Source organism: Eutrigla gurnardus (assembly GCF_963514095.1).
Source record: "Eutrigla gurnardus genome assembly, chromosome: 19".
Classification (NCBI taxonomy): domain Eukaryota; kingdom Metazoa; phylum Chordata; class Actinopteri; order Perciformes; family Triglidae; genus Eutrigla; species Eutrigla gurnardus.
Window position 1 is genome coordinate 10,824,861 of NC_139930.1, and position 21,365 is coordinate 10,846,225.

A 21,365-nucleotide genomic window follows, 5' to 3' on the forward strand; every position below is an offset into this window, starting at 1 on the left:
GTGATTCATGCTCGCCTGATTTACATTTTGTTATTCTGGAGATAAGGCATTGCTTCGGTGTGTAATACTCTATATTGCATCGGTTTGGTTTCTGCTTTGTCATTATATTAACCTTTCAAATGAACATGTTTAAACTAGCAGCCAGTTAGGGCCTCTTCTGGGTAATGAGACAATAGTATCTAAAATGAACTGTATCTTCTTTTACAATCTCTGTCACACGTTGATGAACTCTTTCTTTACGTGACCCATGTTTCCGGTGATCTGATTCAGAAACATGTGGCCCACAGTCAGTTCCACAAATCCACCAGTCAACAGTGAGCTGACCTCATTTACTTTGTACTTGGAGCTGTGGGATGGTGGATGTCTGGGGAAGCAGTTAAAGGCTCACCTGCCAGATGTTTTGCAGAAGTATCTCTGATCCACAAGTGGTACACTGCACTGAACCTCCATCCAAACATCAAACTGTTCTCCTTCAGAGTGTTTCCTTCCTCCCTACCCCCTGCATCTGAAGTGTTTATTAGAAAGGCTCCAGCGACTTTTGTCTCGGCTCTTTCTGCAGGTTGCATCAATGACGAAGGGTTCATTAAGAAGATTTAGCCATCTAAATATAACCATCTTAACAAGGTCGTGACCCCTGTTCATTAATCCAGGAATGTAGGGACACCAGGTGCTCCAACAAGTTCTTCCCCGTCTCCAACAGAGCAGCGGATCAAACGCTACCCCGCCTGTAGATGTAGGCCACTGTGGCTGCATGAGCCCCCTCTGTACCAGGAAGTGTTGAAGGACCAGCTACATCGCCTCTAGCTCAAGGAGGTAGATGTGTCAGTTCTCTGCCAGAGTCCCCCTTCCGGTCTCCCCAGGCAGGTTTCCACCCATCTGGTGGTCTTTACTGGCCATCCTGAGACGCTCGAAGCAGGCGTCATGTAGATCCGTCCCTGCTGTGAGGCTGGGGCATGATGGGTACTGACAAGGTTTGTTGAAGCAGCGACTCCATCCATGGAGAAAGAAGGTCATTGGGCAAATCACTGCTCGCTCACATCACACAGCGGTGTGTGTGTGTGTTACTGAATATACTGGGGCATTCGCATGCTGTTTGGCTGGCTATGTGTGTGCTCATCTACAGTGGATGGTAGGAGAGTATTACCTGTAGAGTTCAGTAGAGATGGAGCCTGTGTGAGATACAAAACCAGTACTATGGTCCACTCCAATATAGCTTAAGGTGGTTCACCAGGATGATTCGGAAGTCCACATTCTCTTGAAGGCAGGTTTTTCAGAGGTTCCTAGCCCTTAAGTGTAAATCTCCAGATCCAGTCCTCTCTTCACGAGTGCCATTTGACGTGTCACTCTGATGATCTGGTCTCCGCCGGGTCTCCCACTCAAGTGCTGCACTTTGGCATAATGTCGCTTTTCCATAAGTAAAGTAATGGGGTTCTGAAACACGTGCAGTTGCGACGTCATCATCGTAACACAACGCATGCAAAATTAATGCAGTTGAAGCAATTAAATGGAAAATATTTAAAAATAATAGAACACCCTGAAAACACAACTTATAAAATAAATAAATAAACTGTTCCAACCTCATAACTAAGCATACAAATGGTACTGATATGGCTCGTGTCTCCCTACAATCCCAACTAGTCTCCAGTCAAACACACACCGTAAATGTAAAGAGGAGTACGGTTGCCATAGTGCATTAGCAGCACAGTGAAGTTCAAGTTTAATGACCACACAATCCCAACTCCCCATGCCCTCCTTATGTGCTGTTTTACTGATGGCTTTATCTTTTTTTAAGAGCCAAGTTTTTATTAAGTAATTCAGCACAACTCCTCCTCCCCACCTCTTCTTCTGGTACACTCACCTTTTTGTCTGCTGCCTTTGAGCTCCCTAAAGAATAACTACAGTCAGTTTTTTCATGTTTCTCTTCTCAACCACGACCTCCCTTTTTTAATATGCCTGCACTGTATCTGAACCGGGGTTCTTAGAGCCAGAGAAACTGCTGAACAAAACCGATTCTTGTGTGTTGTCTAAAGGTTAGTTAATCCGGCGGAATGTGTAATCAACCAGACATATCTCTTCCTGTTAATTGCTTGATCCTCCCTCAAAGGCATTTACATAAAGGAAAGAGACACATTTGGCTGATTACTTGCAAGGTGTGCCTCAGATTACTAGTGCTTCCGTGCTGGTGCTCCTCATCTGAGAAAAGACTCTGAGAACGTGTCCCTCTGCATCCTCCAGGCCTTCACACACATACGGCTGTACATCATAATATGTACTTATGTATAAGCTACATATCTAAATCAATTATTCACACTTAATTGAGTGTGATTAGTCTATTCTGCTGTTTAATACATTGGCCAGTGTTGTTAATTACACCTTGTGGACTCTGCTCATTTCTAAAAGAGGAACGTGCAATTCTAAATAGCACAAAGGCCGACCTCTCCGATATCTAATTCAGATAATGAAGCAATATGTCGCTGTGAAAAGTAAAAGGCCAGTTTTATTTTTGCAAAGTTGCGTTGGATTATTTATGTTCAGATATAGAATTTGACATTTTCAAAAGAGATATGTTGAACGTTTGACGCTATACATCACAGGAGGTGAGAAGAATGCGGTGAAAGGTTTGCTTTTATCTTCTGATCAAGATTCCAGTTCACTGAGTTTCTGAATTCTAATTCTGAAAAACGTGTATGTTGCATGCTGTTGTGTAGACTCCCGTATCTCTCATTCAAAGTACTTACAAGTGAATAGGCAAAAAAAAGAGAAAATAATCAAATCTATACACAGGGTTTTTGGAGATGGAGTGTGCACTAATATTGTGCACACTCAAATATTAGCTATCAATTACAATTTGTATATTTGAACACAAAAATATCACAATAGCAAAGAACAGACCTTAAAAAAATATTTAAAAAACTCACATGTAGTGTAGCTACTCCAGTATTCACGTGGTATCCATGCGGATTGCAGACTTGAAATATTATAACTTAAGTTGAGTAATATGTGGGAAAGGAGGATCTTCTGCATATTTTTTACGATGATTTACTTTAAAAAATGAGCAACTGAGAAGCACAGATTCTGCTTTATGCACTACCTTTTTGCTGCATCACCTTGGGGCAGGTCTCTGCTGTAGGGAGTTTGAATTAACATGATTACGGTTTTAAGATTTAACTTGTGTTTTGAATATGTTTTTATGTTAAACAGTTCTGGCGAGGTTGAGGATCTGTTGTGGCTGAGCATATGAAAGAAAATATAACCACGGTGTTATTGAACTCAGTACAAAATAATTAGGGGTAGGAGTCCCCATGATATAATATTATCACAATACTTCAGTCATAATACAACGTTATTGCAATTTTAAAGAACATGCGATACACTGAGTATAACGCTAACAGGTATTTGGATTTTTTTTAATTGTGCAGTCTCATCTTTATTATCTAATATTAATTTTTGCTGGGTTTATCTCATTTTCAATTCAGTTTCAATCATTTTTATTGCAGCTAAATTGGCTCTACATAGTTAAATTCCACGAAATATACCCATGACCAAACCAGAAAAAACGCAGCACCATCTAGTGGTTGGACAAAGCAATTGTTAGCAAAAGGCTTGATTTGTATTTGCGATGTAAATAGTTCATGCATTAAAAAAGTGATACCTGGTGCTGGTGTATCGATACAATATTGCCATGCAAAATATCACTGTATAAATACTATAATAAATAATTTGCTGTATGAATTTGTCCCTCACCCCTAACAATCATTACTTTTACTGCATAAAAACATCCCAGGTTGTGGTCATCGTATTGCATGGTATGATATGATGACATGTACTTTTTAGTTGGATAAACAATGGAGTGAAATGTAGACAATGAAGCCATAATACAACCAAAACAAACGGGTGTTTATGACATGGATGGGGATGCATTACATGACAGAATGCTAATGTGAAGTCAGTAAAGAAACGCAGGGAACCGAGGCACTGATCCGTTTCTTGTTTGTTTTGTATGAATTGTGTTGGCCATGTTCTATCGCTTGATAGATGTTTCCTCTTGAACCAAGCGCATGCTGTGTATAATACTTGTCAGCAGAAGTCACAGTCACTTGTCAGTGGGTTCTCCTGGACGCAGCCTGCTCCCACCTCCCCGCTCCAATTAATCACAAGTGCAGTCAGGCTTTTTCACTGGTAAATGTGAGTTTTCTATGTAAATCTTTCACACCGCGTATGTAAGAAATACATCTCAAGTCCGGGTGCTCTTGTTAGAGTAGCCAATAACAGACTACTAATGAAAATGCCATTAGTATTTCTGTCCTGTGTGTGTGTATATATATATATATATATATATATATATATATATAGAGGGGATTAAGCCGGGAAGTTAGCTCAAGTTAGTGATCCAGTCACCATGGAGATTTTTCGTGTGTAGCTAGCCTGCTCCAGATCAGGCTAAGAGCCAGGATATATGAATCTTAACTGTATCTCATTCACTTCATTGGGAAACCAATGTGTCCATTACAGTTATCCAACTGCTCATTACATTGTCCCATCCAGTGAAGTAGCCTACTGTCATTATTTAAACACTGTGACCATTATAATACATTCATTCAGCCTATATTCATACATTTAGAGGACTTGTTGAAACACACGCTTGTGTTGGCATGGTTTACTATTATGTGTTGTTATTACCCTCAGACTTAGAGGAAACGTACTCTTATGCACATAAATAAAATAAAGGTTCCTTAATGAAATGATGGAAATAAATGATCACGGCTGCAGCTATTATCTTGCAATCTGTGCCCTCCTTCTGCTATTTGAAATGTCTATTTGAATGTTGTTGACGTTTAATCTCCTGCACATTTTAAAGCGGAGTGTTTGCTCCCCATTTAGTGAGGGCACATGAAATAGCTACACGCAAATAAAAACGTGTTTGTTGCTTCTCGGTGACTGAGTCCCGGTGGTGCATCGCACACTGAGTGAGACTTAAACCTATAAAGTCAAGCGGTAAATTATTAAACACTAGGTGATAAAATGTGAATGGTGTTGCCTGGGTGGCCATTAGGTGTTTTTCCAGTGTTATGCCTCCATATAGTGTAGGTCAACAGAAAGCAGGCGGTAGCATTTATTTTGGGAACACTGTAAAGAGATTAGTGACTCAAGATTTCACAAAAGGCATCGGCCCTCTTAAAAGGCATTACACATGCGGTGTATTCGGCATATTTTATTTACCACACATGACACAGAAGCATTTCTATCTTTATATAAAACTGATACATCAACCCACAGAAAATATGCCGAGTGCATATCCATTGGTTTATAGTGTTATCTCAGTAGCAGTAACCTAACTACTGGGAATGCCTGTTGAAAGTTATTCAATTCACCAGACACACTTTTTCGCAGACAATTTCTCATTTATTTCAGGGTCACGCATTGTTCACATTCCTTTTTTACAGTGTTGAGATGTTTTCAAGATACAGAGCTAAACAAAAGATATAAAAAAACAGAAACCTCACACCAATGTTCAACCTGATCTCATGCGGAGGCGTACAAACAGCACGGCACTTTAAGGACATTCCGATGTTAATGCATTTCAATTTTACACCACATTGTTAGTGTGAAACGGCCTCAGTAACTCTAAGTAAAAAAAGCACTTGTAGGTTTAGTGAAAACATCATTGATGAGCTTAAAATAAGTGCATAGACTTAAAATGTAAAAAAGTACAACTCAATTTGTGACACGAACACAGGTCTCTTATGTGAAAGTCCTGTTTTTGTTTGACCCATCCACCCCCCTCTCTCTGACAGCCCACTATAAATCGATCCCACTTTTTTACACTATCACACACCACTGAGTGTAGCAGAGTCACACTTATATTTACATTGTGGTCAGTACAAACTACATTGCATAAAATGATCAAAAAACAAGAATGACGTTGTTGAATGCTAAATGAGTTACAAACGGCATCTTGGTTTGGTGAGACCAGGCTGTGATTTTAATACTTTTACATGGATTGTTGCATTCTAGGCCTACACATAGGAATAAGATCCCCGGTGGACGAAATGCATCACATTCCCAGCAATTCTGCATTTCACTACCCACTAGGGACTGTTGATATCCAACAATAGAATGTAATATGACATACAGAAGATATGGCGGATTTTCGAGAGGTGCAGACTGACCCGGGCTACACGATTGGCAGCCTCCTGTACCAAAAACAAAATAGCCGTGCTGCCGCCTGAATGCCTGTGCTCGTTCTGCAGAGGGATCTCTCCGGCCAACTGAGCAGAGCTGAGTGGAGATCATGTACCGAGACACAAAAACGCTCAAGGACAAAAAAAAATAAAATACCTCAGCGAGGATGATAAACAATGATGGGGGGGATACCGGGGAGCGAACAGAAACCTAGCTCTAGCCAGCAGGACCCACGCCACTTATCCCGGGGACAACCAGTGTGTGTGTGCAAATAAGCAAATGTTTACGACACTGGTTTCTTATTTGAGTGCTGGCTGCTGGTGGGCTGTTATCTAACAGGTCCTTAACCAACGGAGCTCATGTCCGTAGTATTCTACAGGAGAATGATTGATGCTAAGTTCTGTGAAATATTTCAGGAAGTAGCTCAGCGGTGCCGGTGTCGCCGTAAATCTACTCCAGTTCAGTTTGCTGGGGGAGTTTAGCTGGAAAATGAGTTGGCGTGGCATTTGATCACTTCTAATGAACGAGCCGGCCATTGTGGTCATTTATTCACCTACTGATGATGAAAAATCCCCCCTTCCTTGTTCTCTCTTTTGCAGGAGAATGCAGCTGCCACGAGGGCTACTCCCCCGACCCCGTGCATAAACACCTCTGCGTTCGCAGCGACTGGGGTCGGAACGAAGGGTGAGTTCCCGTCTGCTCCGCCCACTCATATCTTCCAAACTCCACTCGCACTCAAACGACCTGGAGACTGATTTCACACTCCCAGCTGCATTAGTGCACAGTATTAACTCTACATGAAATAAAGGGGAATTGTTTCGCGGTGATGGATTAGCTATTGGGAGAAAGTTTCAAGACTCTGCAGGTTGATCCCGAGAGTATAGAAATGAATGGAAGCCGAGGTAGAAAATCAATCTCATAGTGTTCTGCACGCTCCCAAAAAATGGGCGCCGGTAATGTAAAATATAAGCAATTTGCAGTTAATGGGCTAAAACATGCAAACGTTACCTGTATGGTCTTTTAACTTGAGGAAGTAGACTTTGAAGAGGTAATTGGAAATACGGATAGGAGGAAGGGAAGGTAGAGGGACATTATAGTGTTTAATGAAAGAAAACAGTGGGAGAGGGAAGGACGGCTAAATGGAGAACACATGAAAGATAGACGAAAGCATGGATAGAAAAATATGACCTTGTTTGACAATTAGCTGCCTTCCCCAATCATTGATTAATTTAAAAAGTCCCACGTTGTTATTCAACCCCATCAGTCATCTGCTGGACTCGGTCCAGTCGCAGATCAAATTTCCCATTCACAGCTCTGTAGGAGTATCAGCTGACTGAGGGGGATATGAAAACACAAATTTGATCAAGCGTTGTTAGTTCCGACCTTGTGTTTCATTCTGGAGGTATATTATATTATATAAACATTGTGGGGTATTTTTTCTTTATAAGTGAGAAGACATTAAGATCCTTTTTTTGTGTTCACATAGATTACATGAACACATTTTTGATGTCATTTCGGGGAAAATTGGAATGCGACATAGAAATGTTAACATGTCTCTCTTTGATTTCCTCTCTGTCCTCAAGTCCCTGGCCATATGCCAACCTGGAGAAAGGCTACGACCTCGTTACGGGAGAGCAGGCCCCCGAGAGGATCTTCAGGTGAGTCCGTCACTTCTAGTGCGTCGCCCGAGTGCATGACTCCTGCTGGCCATCTGTGACTCGACACACGGCGGGGCGACGGCGGTGTTCTCGGCGTGTGTTCGCGTGTGCACATGTGTGATGGTGCATACAGATGAAGCAGTCGGACGGATACACCTCGTGTCGCGGTGAAGGCTCACCGAGAGAAACAGCCCAGGGGGCCGTCCCCGACGGACTCCTTTCAAATACTTTTACTGCCATTTTTGTTACACTTCTCATCCTTGATGGGGTCATCGTGTCTGACGATTTTCAACAAGTGCAAGGCTCAAAGGAGCCCTTTCACTATCGCTCGGGTGTTTTTTTCATTTTTATATTTCCCCCATTTAGATAGTCCACATCAACCTGACTTGCTGGAATTTCATCTGCTTTCAGACATTCAGACATTTTTATACAAATTTTGGTAAGAATTTGTAGATGGCCCTTTCAACACATATTCATCTAGTTAAACTACTGTCATGTCCCATGTTATGGATTTGGATTAAGTTAATAATCAGCAAAACTCTTCACAAAAAAATAGTGCACGTTGACTGCTACAGCTTATTTAATAACTTATAATAATATGCTTGAACTTATTTGTTTATTCATTTACAGTTTAATCATAATAATCCATTGAAGCATAATGTACTGCAGAGTTTACCCCAGGTCAGTAACTATGTCATTATGTAGGAAGCATACTGATAAAGAATAAGCCTCTGGGGGCAAGGGGCTATGTTTCTAGGATAGCAGATATATGACTTGGACTGAGGTCCGAGACGAACAGAAACCACAACACTTTTGATGCCAAAAGCTTGTCTGGTTGCCTACCAATACTGCATGTGAATAAGGAATATGTTAATAAAGATAGATTAGTAAGTAAATCACAGTAATGCATTGCCTCGTAACCCTTAACACTAAATATGGACATGGTGCGTCTGAGCCCCTCCCTCACAGCTCTGCCCATGTTGATACTTTTGTCACGTTCTAGAGGCATTTTTTTTTATTTTAAGGGTTGAGACACTTCAGCCAAAACTCTGGGGTTTAGTTAACCTTTAAGCTCCACGATTTCTTTTAAGTGAGTTAAAGTACAGCCTTTGATTTTTGTCAAATCCACCTTGATTTCATGCTCATTACCCCTCCAGGATGTAGCCGGGCATAGTTCTTTGTCACACTAATCCCGCTGCTCTTCACGCCGACCTTGCCGAGTTAGTTTCCCGGCGTGTGTCCACTCTATGAAATTAGGTAATCGACAATCTTTGTTCTGCATAAAAGCACATTCCGTCTGCCTGCGGCCCGCTGCAGGTTAAAAGCACTAAAGTATGTTGGGGATGGGACTCCGATGGCGCCAGCATACACCCGCACACTCACAGAAAGGCAGCAATCATGTGGAAGCACTGTGTCGGCCGGGAGTTTTTGAGAGGAGAAAGCTGAAAGGATAACTACACACACATACAGACCACATACACTTGCAGCCATGTACACACTCATACAGATAGCAGACAAAGTGGGTAAAGATGCAGCATCCAAGTGGAAACCCTCACCGGGTTCTTGTTGGAAGGGCTCGATATCAGCGCCGCGTGGAGAAGGATGGGAGAAACGACTATATTGCTTTTCAGCCTGACAGCGTTGGAGTCTTCCAAACGGGGGATGGTTTCACAGATGGGGATCTTTGTTGGAAACCAGCGACGCCTCTCACTTATTTTTTTTCTTGTTGCTAGGAGCAAGTGAGAAAGTAAGCATCTTGCGATATGAAAGATCGGTGGGTGAAAGCAGAATGGAATCAGTGTATTCATTTAAATGTTAATCAGGAACATATTGAAGTCGAATTTGGTTTGGATTGCCAGACAGTGAGTGGAGGTCGGAGTGAGTGCAATGCAGTCACTGTCTCTGTGTTTTGTACATGTTGAGGGGTTTAAATGCTGAGGTCAGGTCTTGTACTAACCAAGTCGTGTTTGACAGGATGGATGCCAGCGATTATTAACCATGGATAAACTTACATGATGTTGCTGAGGTGATAAAATGTACTTTGTGTTTTATGTAGGAGTCAAATGAGAAGGATTGAATGTAATCCGCAAGCTTTTTTGACAGGCAAGAGCCACTCGACCACGGTGTCGTTGTGGGAATTTATGATATCCTCGCCCACCTGCTCGGATACATATTTTAAAGCACAGGATTCAAAGCGCAGCTGTGTTCTGTGAGGCCCTCTCCACGTGGTGCTATTCCCAAATGACAAGTCTTGGCCCCCCACGGCGTCCTCCTGAGGATTATACTCTTCGCTCGGGAGAAGCATCTCTTGCCAAAGTCCAAATTATTTTTATACCATCTTGAACAATGGTCATCAGCACACGTCACAAAAAAAAAATTTAATTAGCAATAAAAAGCCAAGAGACTACAGCTACTTAGTGTACTCCTCCAAGTCCAATTATGTTTCCAACTGTGTTGATACACCAAATGCAAACACCATTTGAATGAGTTTCTACACAGGATTGACAGTATAAGCTGGCAATTATTCTAGTAGGCTAAACACGCTTCCTCGAATATAACTGTGTAGACCAGGTCTTCATAGCTAATAGAGGGAATTTATTTCCCGTTAAATGTGGTTCCATTTTTAACACTATGTTCTCATTTTTCTCTAAAATGTATTTTTATACATTAAAAACCTTTTAGAATGTCAACTCACTCGCAGACTCTTCCCACATCCATATCACAGCTTCCCTTCCATTATCAGGACATTCACATTATTCATACTGCAAGGAAGTAATACAAAGATGACCATATTGGCAATTATATGAATTACCTTCAATCTATGAAATTATACACTATTCCACGGACGACAGAATCTTGCTGTCAGACCCCGCGCCACCCATGTGCTGCACTTTTCATTGTGATCATTCCTAAAATGCCTCATTTACATGCCTGTGTATCCGCATACCGTGATACCAAAATGTTATAATGTGACAGTAGTTGTGATTGACATAAACATCTTGCTGTTGTGCCAACACAGATCATTTTACAGTCTGGGCCAAGGGTTGTGGCTGCCAGTCAGCAAGAGCTTCGTGGTGCCACCGGTGGAGCTGTCAATCAACCCCATCGCCAGCTGTAAGACGGACGTGCTGGTTACCGAAGATCCAGGAGAGGTCAGGTCAGTCCGACTCAGCCCAGAGCTCCACGCTAGTGTTAAAAGAGAAACTGTGTGGAACAGATTGCTGGCTGGTCCACAGAAACCTCGAGATACATTTTCTTTTCTTTTGTTTTTAAAGGTCTCAACAAATGCAGAAGCAATCCTTTAATTGTTTTCAGAATTCTAAACCCTGGCTCTACAGCTTAAGTACCACAGGAATACTATTCATAAAGCTCCTTTGTTTCTTGGAGTGTATAAGTCCAAATAATACATGTCTTTTCTTCAATTGTGAGCTGTTTCCATGACGCATATAATGTTTGTGTCGATGCTGCTGTTCTGATGCTATGACAGAAGTTCATTATATGCCACATTTCCATAACAGGCATGTATGAATGTAGAGAGCTACTTCATTATCTTGTTTTTTTAATATAATGTGCTGCAGTCAGTATGCTGCAGTAACCATTGGAAAGGCATAACATTAAGGAGGAACATATATATAAATGAACAAACGTGCTTCAAGCTTATTAGTTATAAAAGAATAATGTCCGTGCTTTTATTTGAAAAATTACCAAAACAACCTTTCATATGAAATGAATGGCAAAATACCCATTAAGCTTTTAATCAGGAGATTAATTCCCAAAAGGGTCTTGCATTCAGAGGACTGAAGTGACAAAGGCAGTGCCACAAAAACCTAACTTTGGGCTCTGCACATAGGGATCTGAAAAAACCCAATCCAAACAGGAAAGCAGTGTCAAACGAGGTTATGGATTTGGCACCGTCGCAGTGCAACCACAGAATATTGGCAACGTGAGAGCTATGTTTTTCTCCTCCGACCAGCCAGTAGGAGCTGGCATGCATCAGCGCGGCTGAACATCACAAAACATGTCGGGGCATCAGCTGCAGATTAAAACAATCACACATCTATGGAATCCAACTGCCACCAGCATGGGAAGTGTTATTTTATTTCAAAATCCAATTGTCTCCCCGTGCTGCAGAGAAAATGTTGCACTTGTCAAGTAATGTTAAAGAAAGGATGGTGTTATAAAACAGAAGCATGCCTGCAATCGCCATTATTTTAGTATAATCAACAGAACGCATGATGTATTCTATTAAAACTGAGGCAGTGATGCATGTTTTAATCAAAATACTGTTTGGAGAAACGTATTGACCGAAGCTGCAGTTGTAAACCACATCTGGAACCAATAGGGGTCCTTCTGAGAAATGTGAGTTTGCAAATAAATACATACTTAATCACATCGACCACTTATGAAACTACTTATTATGCAAGCATAATGTTTTTCAAAATGACAAGGAATCACTTTCCCATAAATATGAGGCTAAACATTTGGGAGTAAAATGACTTTGAACTATAATTACAAGACATTTGCACTTTAATTTAAAAGCTCAGTACAAAGATGAAATTGTTAAAAACACCACACAGGAAACCCTAAAAATACATGGGGAATGTGCACACAAACTAAGTGTTGATGCTGATTCTCACTGGCATGATGAACTCTGATGAGTAATGCTGGAAACAAAGTGACTGACCCTTTAAAATGAAGAAGCCAGGTTGAGGGTACTTGACAGTGATTACAGCTCGCCCATACCGACCCGACAGAGGACGATCCTCACGTTGATGATTTAATCAGTGGTTTCCATTCTTGTGGGTTGCTATAACAATACGCATATTCAGGCTAAAAATAGCTTTATTAAAACACATTGTTGTTACCTCACTGGTAGATTTCTCAGAATCCTCTCTGCATTCACCTCTGGGTGTTTTTCTGACACCGAATATTCAATAAACTAATTCCTAATTCAGAAAGCTTAAATCTCAGTTGTCACTGAGTGCTGTGTTTTATGTCTAATGTGTATCATATAAATAGTCGTTGCAAATTGTATCCACTCTCCAAACTTTTCACAGGCTTTATTAAAGTGCCTCAGGAGCACAGAACTCCCGAGGCTCTCGTACACATCTGCTTATTCTGACTTAAATGGCATTGCGGCACGGCTTTAGATTAATTAGCCGAGGTATGTCACTTCCTTTGAAAAAAGGGAAAAGGGAAAATAAGGACGTGTTTAAGAGCAGTTTATCGCCATGCATCTGTTACAATGTCCAAACAGAATACAGTTTCTCTGTTTCGCTCAGAGGTAGAGCCGTTATTTCCAAGCCATTATTGCAAATTGAGCACTTAAGCAGAAAAGCAAAAACGTAGCTTTTGTGTAGCAAGTTTAGTTGGAAGGACGTGTCTTCATGCTGCTGTTACATCCTGCAATTACACCAGCTGCCTTCTCTATGAGGTCTATTTATAGATTAGCCTTTTAGAATACGTCAGTTAGTTGCTGCGGACTTCAAGTGAGATATTATATGCGACACGTTATCGCAACATGAGATTACATATTATAACAGGACGATGGATTGGAAACAATGGCCGTTTCTCAATATGCGTTCTTCTCTGTACTTCTGTTCTTGTGGACTTGAGAAACGTCATCAGCGTCGGACCGAGTACTGTTCCAATTCAAAGTTCGCATCTGGCCAAGTACGGTCAAATACCCCGGATGTGTTCTTGCCCCGCCCATTTCACCGAGGATGCATCGGAGGAGACTTGTGTGGACTTTGGGCAGTTACGTATCCCAGAATGCATTTCAATAAAGCAATGGCGGAGGAGAAGACGCACAATTGTTAACGTTAGAAGTTTTGAAATTCTACTGTTTTGGGGTGAATAAATGTTTTTATGTATTTTTGCGGGAATGTCATTTTTACAACTTCAAATCGGTGCTGTGGGTGATTTATTACTGTAGCACGTAGTTTTTATTCCGACGTTTTCGCCGCTAACGGCTATCACGGCTAGCTACCTCGCTAGCCGCTAGCAAGTTGGCCCGGGCACTTAGCATTACTGCTACCCCGCTGATGACTGCCTTGTCCCGGCGTGACCCTCTGAAATCTGACGCTGGTCTTGTATGATTGTAGTGTGGTAAAGCAATGCTGTTTTCTGTGCGTCTAAAAGGCAGACTTTGGTCTCTGAACGAAACACTTTAGGCTGTGATATCGGACTAATCGGTCCGTTTTAAGGGAGGGTTTTTATATTTTTATACAACTATAACTTTATACTAAAGCGTTTTGTCGTGTTTACGTAATCCGCCCGTATTCCCGGTTGTTCCCAAACATTTATATTCACATTTGTATAAAAAGAAAACATCATATTATATCCTCATATAAAATATAATAAAATATACAAATGAAACGGAGTTGTTTTTTATAGTGTTTATTTTATTTTAACCAGTGAAAATAACCGGAAGTTGAACGCCGTCAACCGGCAAAAACGATGACGTCATCAAGTACGTTCCTGTTCCAAATGCAGAAAAAACACCGTTCTCCCGTCCTCCCGTACCCCGGGAGTTCGTTCTTCCAACTGAACTCCGCAAGTCTAGACTCCCGGAGTTCACGAGTTCGAACTTGGCGTACTGGGTATTGAGAAACGGCTTACGTGTGTTGAACCGAGAGCTTAATCATTGTTGAAAGACATCCCAAAAGAACTTTGAAAACATGAAGGAGGAAATGCACATCATATAACATGCATTAGTTGAAATAATGAGTTATTAATGCGTATTTGCTTCATGATAAGTTCCTGTAACATGCGGAGGATCATGAATAAAGCAGGCGTCTCATTATCTGGAGAGTTTTTTTGAGTCCCGTGGGATTTTGTGAAGTTTTGGGCTGATGCTTTTCCCAAAGTGTTTATGCAGGCGTTGATACAGTCAGTCAGTCATGAGAGACGCGTTGATGTGGGGGGGGGATGCGCTGGAGCTCCGGCACTTAAAAAGGTGCATCGTCGTTCCACTTCTGCCCGGGGAAATCGACTCCGCATGCAAAAGTGAGTGCGGAGGTTTTAACTGCAGGTATTTTGTGTCTTGATGTCATCGTCACCTGACCTCACATCACTTAGGCTTCTTTAGAAAGTATTTTCAATGAGCTAGATTTAGAAGTACACGCTTTTCCCATTATCCGGTGGCATAGTGTCAAAAAGGCCTCTATATGTTAACCAGCAGACAACATTTTACCAACATCACTCACTGAAGTCGATTTCTCCAGTTTCCCATAGTTTTATCCACTCACGCTTGTAAGTGCACTTTTATTTGCCCAGTGGAGTTGTACGTGTTTGTGGTGCTCAAAGCCTCAAAACAGTACACGTGTTTGGTCTTGCACGTTATTGCTGTTATCAGTGTGAACTATTTTGTCCTTGAATTGATTTCCTACTCTTTTGTTTTTCTTCATATTTTTTCGCAGCCATTAAATCTCAAAACTAGATTTTTGTTTCTGTTGGTTATGCAGATAAGCCCAAGAGGCTGTTGTTGCCTCAGATAAGCAGAGTGACCTGAGGTCAACCTTGACCACAGGTAATCATGTTTGTTTTTTTTTATGTTCACTACATTTTCATTCCTTGAAAGAAAAAGAATGAATATGAATTATGGTTTTTGGATTCATTAAAGATGCAGGCTGATGTGTGGTGCATCATCCTGATTGGCTGAAGCAGTGCATGTAAATGTCCGTCCTGCTCCTCGGGTAAGAGCGTATCAGAAGAACCTGTGCCAGTTGTCCGGAAGATTGGTGGTTTGAATCCCGGCTCCTCAGTCTCCGCCGAAGTGTCTTTGGGCAAGATGAATCCCAAAAATTGCCCCAAAGTTTGTGCCATCGGTGTATTGACAAGTCGCTTTTGATAAATGAAATGTAATGTAATGTAAAGGACAAAGTGATTTCTGACCTACATGATTTAAAGTTTACCAAAAATATCTTGTGTAACTATTTACCTATAAAAGTACAGTTTAAATACAGCCATATAAGCAAAGAGGTTATCCTTTTATTCACATTATATTTATACTTTTATGATAATTTCCCCTGATATTTAAAGCCAGACACAGTAGAGGAAGATTTCCATAACATGTGGATGTCCATACTATACTTTAAGGGGTATTTAAATAGAGGAAATGTAAAAGTTCGAAAAGAGTTCAGAGTTTATTCACGAATTGAGACATTCACTAAATGCTTTATGTACCTACATTTAAAATCCCACTTCATTCACTAATTGATTGTCATAAATTAGATAATGTGTGCTGCGTGGTGAATGTAAGGTCATCGAGCCAAACAGATGTGTGTGAATTAGCCTCCAGTAGCTACTTCCTCTGACGGTGTGTTTTGTACACATTCACACACTTTAAAAGGTTTTCACTTAACACTGGAATCCTGAGCGGAATGCAAAGCATGAAATACGTTGGTGTTTTGCTGTTTTCACTGTTTGGTCTGGTTAACTGATCAATAACTTTTAAATCCAGTCTTTTTTTTTCTCCCCCTCAGTTGCTGAGAGACAAGGAGCCATTATATTTGCTACATCTTCAGGCCGCTGTTATAATGCCTCACATTTAAGCTTACTTTGCACTTGGACTACATATTATTATTATCAAACACATACCGGTATTTGAACAAATTGCCATATTCAAAGAAATAGTTCTAATGATTTGAAATTGAATCTCCTCTAATATTAGCTTTATTTGCGCTGCCTGTTGTTGAACAAAAGCCGACGTGTCAACAGCCACTTCATGAATGTCAGCGTATGAGGAGTTCAGCCTCTCCAGACGCTGCTGCGAGATTAGTATTGGTGTCGATAAGGAACTGTTAATAACCCTCAGTACCCGCAGACAGCCCACGCTGGTGATTAATGACCTCGCTCACCGCGATCAAGGGAACCATCAAAATGTGCCGTTCTAAAGTTGATACCAGCAGGACTTGAGGATATGGGGGGCTTAGCACAGACCTATGAAGGGGGGTCCGAGGGGATTCTACCCCCAGGAAATTCTGTTTGATAAACAAGCTCTTTGTTGAAGCTCTGACACCTTCTTTACAGTACAAGTACATGTCTTCATGTATACTTAGACATGCCAGATTATGAATTGTGATGTTAGTAGTTAGCAATTCGTATTATATCGAATGGAAACTGAATTCACAACTGCTATTTGGAATCTATATTTACTGGATTACTGTACCTAACTACAATAATTAAGTACTCCATATATACAAGTATATACTTCTAGTCCACTTAATTTCAGAGGTAAATATAGTACTATTTACTGCACTACGTTTAACCAACATCTTAATTACTTTACAGATTCAGATGAAAAAAAAAACATCAATAATTAATATCATACATATTCATCCACATTAAAAAGTACTTTTACTTTAAGCATTTTGAGTCCATTTTGATGCAATAAACCTGATGTACTTTTACTTGAGTGATATTTTGAATGCAGGAGTATTTAAGTAGCGTGTTGGCGTAAGTCTATCGGACTATTTCACTCACAATCATCATGTTCAGATACAGTTCATGCATTGTAGTGCTCTGCTGACCTCCATCTGCCCTCTGCTGCTTCTTTCTCCCTCTCTCTATCTCTCTAAGATGTGAGCGTTCACAATTTTTTAATCACGTTGAGGTTCGTAAAATCAAATCAAACAACACCTACGATCATAATGAAGAAATGTGACCTACTTCATATTACAAATGATACCACACCACCCGACATTTGCCTTCCTTCTCTTCTCTTCTTTTTTCTTCTTCTTTCTTCTGTTCTTTTCCCACCTGGACCTGACCCTCCGCTCTTTCTCATCTGCTCTTCCAGCTGTGCAGCTGAGTCACTCAACTCTGAGCGTCAGACGCCCACACACACACACACACACACACACACACACGGTTAGTTCAGAGACATGTATTTACTCTGACAGTCTGTTATGTTACTATCACACATTCACACATGATGTCTTTTTTCTTCCAGCTACACAGCATTTAAAACGATATTTCGGGGCTGCACTCGAAATGACCCGGTGACGCTGCTGCAAGCCAGCAAAACATTAAGTGCATAAATCCCCGTCCTCTTACTCCAAATTTCCATCAAAACATGTTTTATGGCACAAAAAAAAGCCTGCATCTGTTTTCATTGTATCACTCGGGTTCACCTGCATTTTTCACCCGCTAGATTTTTTGCTCGGCGATCACAATAAGCTTAAAGAAAATGCACTCTATTCAATGACGAAAGTGCTTGATGAGAGTCAGCATATTTGTGGGGAGCTGGAACAGGGGCATTAATCAAGCGTGGGGGCAGACCAATAACGGGCTCCGTAATCATGCTGGAGCAGCGCTCTAACTTTGGGCAGCGCCGCCTGGTCATTCATCATCTGGGAAAGCAAGAGGCGGAGAGGGAGATTAATAACAAGTGCATTAGTCAGTGTTTAGATGCAACCAATGTGCTTCTGGGTCAAGCAACGGAGTCACGGTGCCAAAAGAGATGATCCCGATCAGCTAATCATTTGGAAAAGGGAACTTTATCTGATAGGATTGTGTTAGAAATAATTCCCACATTCCAACGGAGCATCGTTCTAAGTTCTGTCATTGACCTTTGTGGATCAGTTATCAGGCTCCTGATAATTTAACAATGGGAGGCAAACTTAGCTGAATACTTTCCATAGTGCAATATCCTTATTTTGATATTTCCTTCAGCATTTGTTTCCCTACCCCCCTCCTCCTCCTCCTCCTCCTCTGGACTGTCTTCGACAGGGATCTAGGAATTGATTGTTCTGTTCATCGCCGATGCACTATCCCCTCTGTCCAAAAGGAGAGCCTGTTAGCATGCACCTCACAGTCGAGGCAAACCATTATTTTTGAGTCTGCCTCACCTTCCCCACCATGTGTTTTCCTCTGAATTAAGGAGTCATTTGTCACTGCTTTGAGTGCCTGCCAGAAAGAACTGACGCACAGAATGTCATGTGTTGCTTGTCTAATTTGGAGGGGGGAAAAAATGGAGTTGCCAAATAAAGAGAAGCAGAATAAGACGTGGGAGAGCGAGACAGGGAATTGACTTCTTTAGATTGGCACAATACAATAACACTATTCAGAGCAACAGAGCAACATTCCTTTGTGAGTGCGTTAAGCAAGAGGGCAGCCCAGAGGCAGTTACTGAACCGCAGTCAGGAGGTTTGCTGTCTACAAAAGCAAACAAAAACATAGTTTTAATATCAGTCTCGATTGCAGCCGTCACCCTAGCCAGCTCGATCTGCATGTGTGTGATGGGATATCCATGGTGAGGGTCGTTCCATAGCAGCTTGAGCAGAAGGAAAGTGGACGATAAAACCCTCCGGCAGTTGGCCAGACTGCTGCTGTGCAAACATACAGAAGTCCTGTCTTGCTTCTTCAGACATATAAAGCTATGTGTTGTCTTTTAACAGGTGATGCTTTCAGGGTTTTCAGGACCTGCAGATCTGTTTTAAACACAGATCTGCAGATTCTCTCATAATCTCTGTGATATTGATTATCTGTGATTTGCGGCTTCGCAACACTCTGAATCAAAAAAATAAATAAATAAAATTAGATTTGGCACTCATTACTAACATTACTAACCCATTAAAACATAACCCATTTACTGACATATATTTCTCAATATTCAAAATACATATGCACACACTTTTGAATTGCAAAATGTGCAATTCAGCTCCGATTTAGCTGTTAAATTTGTGTAGCTGTGGGATTCTCCTGGAGCCCGGACGGCTGCCGTTCGTGACTAGCGGCCACATAATGTGACCCTCTCGTCCACTGGGGCAAAGTCTGTGCAGCAGCCAGCTGGTGATTTGTCTGTAGTTCCACAACCGCCTGGCACGTCTCGCCACGGACAATTCCTGAGTGGGAGAGTCCACCGTATAACGAGGAGTTTGCTCCCAGAGCCAAAGCCGTGCATAGAGCTGAGCCCACCTGCTTTTTGTTGGTACCTCTCGACTCCACACACCAGGCCTCCACCACCTTCCCCAACAAGTGAATACATGTTCTAAGGGAAAGTTTCCAATGAGGAATTGTATTCCACCTCTGGCCTTTGTCCTCGGCTCTGCAACAGTTAACCAGCTTGTTTCCCCCATGAAGATAATCATTCCGTCCCAATGCACGCGGGAGATGTTTTCATTGCATTAAATCAAACACATTGAACGCAGGCATCAGACTCTGACGAGTGTGCTCCCCGTCTGCTGTCTTTGATATTCATCGAGGCGAGCTGATCTCGGGACTGTACAGTTCAGTGATGATAGGGCTGCGTTTTCACCGTATTTGGGATGAGGTTGGTTTTCCGGGCTTCATTGCTTTGTCTATGATCTCTGACGTACATCAGAGAGTCTGTAGCTGAGCGTGACCATGTGGCACATCAATATCCCCAACTCTTAAGGCCCATTGGCCATGTGCCTGATCCACTCAGGAGGAGCGAGCAGTCTTTAATAGCAAATACTTACTACGAGTGTAGTATCTGACCATGGTTGGGAAAAGTGAGTGGAGACACGAGGCAAATATCTTGATTATTTTCTTTATTCAGTCTTTGTCCCAACCTCATATCTGTAAATTGTAATGAGAAGAGTTAGACTGAGATTACTTGGCAGGGTCCTCCACAAGGTAGGTGGCCTCACTCATCATCTCATTTGTTAACCCTAACAGAAAACCAGGCCTTGAGGTATCATCTGTCTCCATGGGAACACATGGAGATTCTCTGGACAACGTTGCAACAGAAAAGGATCAATTATTGCCCAGAAGCCTCAAATTTAGACTAATCCATTTTGCATTTTAAAACTGAGATGTGTCATTTCTGTAACTGCTTTCATTCTGATCAACGATCCATGTGAACATTTTCATAAAACATTATTATTGCTAAAAACAGATGATACATTTTCAGGTCCAAGTGGGAGCAATAATCTTCAAATCTAGCAACTATCAAAGAAAATGTGAAAGAACAAACAGATGTGAAATGCACTTTGGGGGACATTCTCCTTGTATGTATTTTTGGAGAATATAGTTCACATCCTCTGGCTATCCTTAAAAAACTGCAGACCTAAACCAGGCTGAATAAATCAAATAAATTCCATGAATATGAGATATCCTCCAGCGGTTGTGACTGGCTGACCAATAGGTTGATTTTCCTTTTTTACAAATGCTATTTATTTTCTACAGCAGAGCTGCTCATAAAGCCGGCTGAAAACATTAAACCCGATTATATTGCCAGGGAAAAAAACGTGTCTTTGAAAGGTTGCGTTTGTGCTATGGCCTTGAATACTGTGAATTACTGGGTGACATCAATGCTATTAATGCATAATGGTTCTGCCATAACCACATCACCAGTTTCTATTAGGGCCCATAAAACACTTAGTCTGCTGCGAACAAAAGACGACACTTTAATTATCTTAAACTATTTTAATATATTTAATCATATTCTCCAGACTATTGTTTAAACAACGGGGCCGTTATTTAAAATGATTGGAATATTGTAATTGTATATGTTGTGCATATTTCACACTCCCATTTCTGGTCAAAACTAAGAGC

At 41.3% G+C, this 21,365-nt stretch overlaps 1 protein-coding gene across 1 annotated transcript in view; it reads left to right on the top strand.

Annotated features, from left to right (window-relative positions):
- The window catches only part of astn2 (astrotactin 2), a 232,385-nt gene that overhangs the window by 118,397 nt on the left and 92,623 nt on the right, over window positions 1–21,365 (top strand). Inside the window, exons 8-10 of the mRNA XM_084036066.1 lie at window positions 6,783–6,867; window positions 7,767–7,841; window positions 10,861–10,998. Of these exons, the coding sequence (XP_083892192.1) occupies window positions 6,783–6,867; window positions 7,767–7,841; window positions 10,861–10,998 (298 nt within the window). The remainder of the gene's footprint in view (window positions 1–6,782; window positions 6,868–7,766; window positions 7,842–10,860; window positions 10,999–21,365) is intronic.